At 35.0% G+C, this 6,625-nt stretch overlaps 2 protein-coding genes across 2 annotated transcripts; both read right to left on the bottom strand.

The window, feature by feature from the left end:
- Window positions 1–630: 630 nt before the first annotated feature.
- Window positions 631–2,265, bottom strand: LOC9326852 (50S ribosomal protein L34, chloroplastic). Its single transcript, XM_002890744.2, has 2 exons — window positions 1,945–2,265; window positions 631–1,048 (listed from the first exon to the last, which is right to left on the bottom strand). The coding sequence occupies exons 1-2, from the start codon at window positions 2,162–2,164 to the stop codon at window positions 789–791; spliced, it is 480 nt and encodes a 159-aa protein (XP_002890790.1). The 5' UTR covers window positions 2,165–2,265; the 3' UTR covers window positions 631–788.
- A 163-nt stretch (window positions 2,266–2,428) lies between these two features.
- LOC9329608 (bet1-like protein At1g29060) lies at window positions 2,429–4,376 on the bottom strand. Its single transcript, XM_002890743.2, has 4 exons — window positions 4,122–4,376; window positions 3,877–4,000; window positions 3,374–3,430; window positions 2,429–2,728 (listed from the first exon to the last, which is right to left on the bottom strand). The coding sequence occupies exons 1-4, from the start codon at window positions 4,190–4,192 to the stop codon at window positions 2,567–2,569; spliced, it is 414 nt and encodes a 137-aa protein (XP_002890789.1). The 5' UTR covers window positions 4,193–4,376; the 3' UTR covers window positions 2,429–2,566.
- Between the last annotated feature and the right edge of the window lie 2,249 nt (window positions 4,377–6,625).

Raw genomic sequence — 6,625 nt, 5'->3', positions numbered from 1 at the left:
GAGCAGAAAAAAAATATATATACACAGGCCTTTTATAGGCCCACTATCAAACAAAGATGTTTGAGATAAATAGCCCTTATTAGAAGAGAATAGTTTAATTTTGTCCCACATCGTTTAGGTAGAAAATAGGATGGTAGTGACATGTCTATAAAAGAAAAAGAGCTAATTCAGTGAAAGGCATGATCCTTCAGGCAAGTTAAAGGGGAAATGATGAATGGTAAATACTCGCTTCTATTGCGAGAAGAGCGTTCCGCCCAAAGCCTGTTACGACAATTGGGCGCTCTCATTTTTTACACAATCTGATCCCTCCCTAACTTCCATTAAGAAGAACTTAATTTATTTAGTTTTTTATTTTCTTGTACAATTTCCTCTTAGCATATGTACTTAAATAGCAGAATGTAGTTTAGGGATAGTACTTAAAAGTAATTGTTAGGTTGAAATAAAACTAGTACTTAAACCCTTCAGGGATTGAACCCAAACTATACTTTCAGCAACCATTGACAATACTTAAATCTGAACAGGTCTTACATATCAGATTTTTCCTGGTGGCCAGAAGAGATCATTACGTAATTTTGGTTTTGAAGTTGTTCCTTCGATTAGGAACAAATTCAATGAAGCTAGTACTTGTGATGGATTCCAAGAACATTGATTTATAAACGAATCAAGGATGCAAAAGAGTTAAACACAGAAAAGAGCTCAACGAACCATGTTTCTCACTGTATCTTCTGGCGGAATAAAAATAAGCATATCAAACAAGATTACAGATAGGTTGAAGAGAGAAACAAACTTCAAGCCCGTTTGCCGCTGCTAGGGTTGGACTTGGGACAGAGGTTCCAACGTCCCTTGGCACGTCGGCGCTTTATGGTTGCTCTACCACTAGTGGTCCTCATCCTTCTACGGAAACCATGAGTCCTAGCTAGAGATTTTCTTGATCTGCTTCTCTTTGTTTGACACAGAGCAGCTTTTCCAGCTCTCACCACAAGGCCTCTGTGTCTCTGGCTGTTCAGTCCACTAGTTTGACTGCTGAGATCAAACGCAATGGACAAACCTGAAAAGACAGCAACACCACTTTGATAAGTATGACATTATAGGTTTGATTGTGTATCAAGCTGATAATATTGGAACCAGTGAGTAAAATCCTTCATACAATTCACCAAAGAAAAAGCTACACCATACAATACTAGAGACTTGATTAATTAGACGGTACCCAAAACTCTCGACACACTGCCCAGAACCAAGACCCAGACAAAACCCAAAATGACCCTAATGCATTCTTCTAGGTACCCTTTTAACCCTTGAGCTATCAATTAACCATAAGGTCTGTTGCTAAACTGGCAAAGCTTATAATTCACTACTTAACTCTTAGCCTAGTTACAATGGTCCTACAATAGACTTTACAACAAAGTAATGATCAAAAGAGGCGGACAAGTTCATGTGACACATTGTTGTGAGCAAAATCTATAAACCATTGGACCTAACTAATCACCATGAGCTAGATGAGAGACAAAGAAAGTCAACAGAACTAGGTTGGATCTCAAAGAAGAAGCAAACACGTAACAATAACACTAGAGTGAGATACAGCTACTAGTAGAGTAATAAGCTAAATGCCCAACATTTCTGTACTGAAAATCAAACAACATTCACTTGCAGCCTACAACTACATGACTACATTACATGAGCTAAGATATCAGAAATTGAAGCTTAACTTGTAAAAATGTTATCTTCACTTGTTGTCATAAACTTAATTCACCATTGACAACTATGTTTCACAATTCCCAAATTCTGCAAATAAAATCTCGAAAATAGAGGTTTTTAAAGTAAGCTAGAGCCAAGCACACACACGAACAGTGAAAAATCCAGCAAACCCAAAAAATCAAAATTGAGGAGAAAACTTGATACATTACATCACCAAAAGCTAAACACAAAATAGAAGATGAGACATACCAGAAAATGGAGACGCTAGGGAAAGAGGCGACGAGAGAAACGAGCAATGAAGCAATTGCGAAGAAGCGGAAGAGGTGAGGAGAGAAGACGACGGAGATTGTCTAGAACCCGTACGCAGAGAAAGCGAAGCAGAAGGAACGCAAATCTTGCCGTTGGAAGCAGCAGGATTCCATAAACGCGACGAAGCCGAAGCAACAACGGAAGTGGATAAGGAAGCCATTCAAGTTCCCTCTTCTTCTCCTTATCTCCAATCCCAAATTCTCTTTTTTTTTCTTCTCCGGTACCTTTTACATAGTGTAGAGACTTTATCCTCTACGGACGATACCACCATAGAACTTAGCCATACAAACCAATCACAATAAGACACGTATAACAGCTCATGGAGGTAAATGTGATCCGGATTAGACCGGACATACTAAATCAGGTTAAGGCCAGATTTGAACCGGTCTCATGCTGTTCTGTGATCCAATTTTGCTTCGTGTAATTGTTAAAAGCAAGCACTCTATATAACAGGTAACGAGAAGAACCACAAAATGTTGTAATCTAGAGGATATTTTCTACAACTTATCCAACATTCATCAAGGTTTTTTTTGGGCGTTACACAAGTATGCCATGAGTCTCTCTATCTTTTGAACATCTTGGACCACATGTAGAGGATAAAGAAGAGGAGGAGCGCGAAAAGAACTACATGCATGATGTGGTTGTTGCCACTACGGATTATGCTCATGTTCAGTTTCCTTATGTTGTTCTTCACCCCGGCTTGCGCTCTGATCAATGTCATTTGCTGTCACAACAAAATACCATTGAAGCGTTTTATGTTTCAGACAAGAACAACATTTCGTCTACTTATTTTTTTTTGCCATATGACAGCACTTAATGCGTGTTTCTGCATTAACTGAATGTTACCAATCTAGTTGTTGGTCTACCCATTGACTTCTCTAGTATGTTCTTCAGGTAACAAACGAAAAACTAGAATGAACTAAAAAGCAATGTATATATTCAACACCATATTCTTATTGATACAGAGGCAGGAACTCAATAATAAGCTGAAACTATTTCCTGCTGCATTTCACCTAACTAAGCCAAGATTAAAGATATATATTCCTACCCACCAGAGTTCAGACCAGACCTGCGTAAAACTCTGAACATAATCTAAATAGAGGATTTATCAAGATTCATTGGTTTGTAAGCTACCGTGGAATTTATCTAACATACGTTGGGATGAAACTGTATTTCTCCAACTAATGAACAGAGCCCTTTGAAACAAGTTAAAGGAAACCCAATAACCCTTATTCGGACATACTATATTTTGATCAGTGATTCATCAACAACGTAAAGAAGAGTAAATGCATGTTGCTGATGTAAAGTGCTTACATTGCAACTTACTATGATGGATAAAGAAAGAACTAGAGCGACATCAATAACATACCAGTTCATCTAAGAAGTCCCTCTGAGACTTTGCTTCTGACCCAATTTCTTGAGCAATCTGCATCAAAATAAGCGATCAACGAAATAACAAGAATCATGAGGGATAAATTATGTGCTACATGTAAGGTAAAACACAAGAAATTGTAGAGAATATCGACTGATTCCTTCAAGAAGGGTGATATAATATAATAAGCACTGATGTTTATAAAAGACATCAAACAAGTGGATTCAACTAAATAATCGCAGACTGACTGATAAGCAGAGCAAACAAGAACATTTTCATAATACCCTGAACAAAAAAAACACCTACACAACTAATTCACCAAGTTCTAAGTTCTAACCACTTTCAAAACCAAAAAAGAAGACAACTTTCCAAATTCATATGAGCAACACTTAAAGCTCAAAGAGAATCATAATCCTTCAGAACCACAAGCAAACAATACATTTGGCACACGAAATAAAAAAAAGAGAAAGATCGAAATGGGAATTTAGAGGGTTTCTTACATTCTTCAATTGCCTGACTTGGCCATGGAGACCTATGATCTCATCATCAAGGTCAGAGTGCATCGGATCAATCCTCAGCTGGATTTCCTCTGAACCTGAAGCATTTCTAGTGCTAAGCCCTTCTCTGCAATCAGACACCGAAGATAAATACTTGTACTTTACACCAAATCTAGAACCTTTAATCCCTAATTTTCTCTACCCAGAATCGATTTCAAAAATAAGAGAAACTGATAATAGAACTATACCTGGATCTATACGGATCAGCTCCGCCGTATAGAGAACCACCCGCACCGCCTCTGTGAGGATTGGACGACATCGACGCGAAATTTAAGGTGGTGAAAAAAAAAACCTAAATTCGAATCTGCTGAGGTTTGAGGAATTGTGTTGATAATCTCACAGAGAAATTGAGATTGAGAAATTGCAATCAAAAGCACACAAACAAATACTATCAGGCAAATCAAAAGAAAATTCGAGAAAAGAAAAAAAAAAAAAAAAAAAAAAAAAGTGAGAAACGACGACGATGAAAGGAGCTGGCGGGTGTTTCTTCGATTCAATGATAAATGACCGTCAGGGAACACGTGGTGTTGTATTATTGGTTGGTTATCGTCATGCTTTTGAGTTATGTAAACAAATAAAGAATGGCAGTTTGAAATATTCGTTAACAAATCTTTTTTGGTTTATGGGCTTTTTGAACGGGCCCGATCCATAACTTTAGTCTTTAGAGGACACACAAATAGTAGTATATGCTAAGAAATTTAAAGAGATAAGTTTTCCTATTCGATTCGTTGAATTACCGCTCTATTATACCATCTCTAATGTAGTTCTCTATTTTTATTTTTATTTTTATAATAAAGATAAGTTTCCTTTATTTTTACTTCAATGTACTCATCTATTTGTTCCTCTAAAATATTTTCTTTATTTATAGAAAAAAAAGATAGAGATCCTCTATATATAGCAAAAAATAGAAATCTTTGTTTTAAAAATAAAAATAGAGGTAGGTTGGAGTAGATTTGCCTCAAAAATAGAATTTAGAGGCAAATATAGAGGTAGGATGGAGATGCTTACGTCATAGTGCTTTCTAGGGTTCTGTTCGTTGTAACTTGTAAGCATCAACGATACGCAATAACACAATGTTTTTCATAATGATGTTGTTATTGTATTATCGTTTGTTTAGGACCAGTAAAAATGGATAAATTTCCTTTTTTATCCATGATATTTAGTTATAAATTTTAGTGATTGTTAACCAACTGCTTAAACGTTAGCGATATATCTGCTGAATTTTCTAAACTAGCAACAACGTAACAAACATGATTTTAGCGTTGAAATGTATTGTTGCACCAACAAACTATAAAAAACAAACATAATTTCATCGTTTGTCAATGAAAGCGAAACAAACATATCCTAGATGGTGGTAACTAAATTTTCACATAAAGTAGTCTTGACTTGTTGTTTCTAGTTGGTTGGGGCTAGTTGTCTTTGCAATAGTTTTGAGATTTTCGTAGGATCAAAGAGGTCCAGTCCAACGAATTTGAGGTCTAGTACATAAAATGATTTTTAGCCTTAATAAAATCAGTTAAAGGTAATTGCAACTTTTTATTGAAAATAAATATTGGTCTGAATTTTTAAAAGAAGTGAGCGTTTGTCTTTTATACTTATCTAACAAATGGTTTGTGTCTTGTGCCATTCATACTTTTGTCCTCTTCATTTTGATCTCGTCTGACATTAAAGTATTATCACTTATTCATTCGGTCCATGTTGCATTGGACTATCTATTAGTCAAATTTAAACATTTGACCTTCCACCATCGTATCGTATTTTACGTGAATTGTGTCCTTTTTTGTTTCTTGAAAACAGAATTCTTGTACCCATATTTTTAACAATGGTAAGAAATTTTTAACCAAAAATGGTTCAATGAAACTTTCAAAAACTATGAACAGAAATTGATTTGCTAATGTGATTCGAAAAAGAGAACATGGAAAGTTGGAGAATTCAATTAACAAAAAAAGAAGGAAAGTTGGAGTATTTTGTTAAATCATTTTATGATATCGTTAAATGATACAATTATTGGAGAATTTTACATTTTCCTTTCTGCATTATAAGCTTATGGTTATGGCTGTGATAGTGAGTAAATAAACATTTTGATACGAAGATATAATATATTTGAAATTAACTAGATGAGGGATCTAGTAAACAGAAACAAAGAAGAGTTGATATCATGTAAAATCGACCGACAGGTCCATAATGTTGTCATTGAAAAAGAGAGGTATTGTCATATATGGTGTCACCATTAGGTAACAAAGACGTACATTAGCTTATTTTGATGTATTGTCAGTTGGTTAATAAAGCTTACCACTACTTCACAACTTGGTTGACTTTTCGTTTTTGTATTCGATTTGTCATCATCATTATTATCTCCCAAGTTTTAGTCCACTGAGTCGTATATAAAATCTAAAAGATATCAAATTTTTACAAACAAACATTATAATACTTTTCAATTCCTTCTATATTAGTTCAAGTGCAAAACAGAAACTTAGATTTCACATTTCGTACTTTGTCTCAACTAACAAAAAGTATCTACATTTGAAACTAAAACATAATAAATTTCATCACCATTGTATTTTGTATATGATCGTACTAGGTTAACCAAAAACTTTCACTAGCCCAAATACCCGAGTTTCTAAAAATATTGAATTCTCTATAGCTTTGTTTTCAGTATACATCATTCTTGAATTATCATTAAATTCATGAA

This window comes from Arabidopsis lyrata (assembly GCF_000004255.2).
Source record: "Arabidopsis lyrata subsp. lyrata unplaced genomic scaffold ARALYscaffold_1, whole genome shotgun sequence".
NCBI classification, from domain to species: Eukaryota; Viridiplantae; Streptophyta; class Magnoliopsida; order Brassicales; family Brassicaceae; genus Arabidopsis; species Arabidopsis lyrata.
The sequence above is the reverse complement of the archived record's forward strand: the minus strand, read 5'-3'. Positions and strand labels throughout refer to the sequence as shown.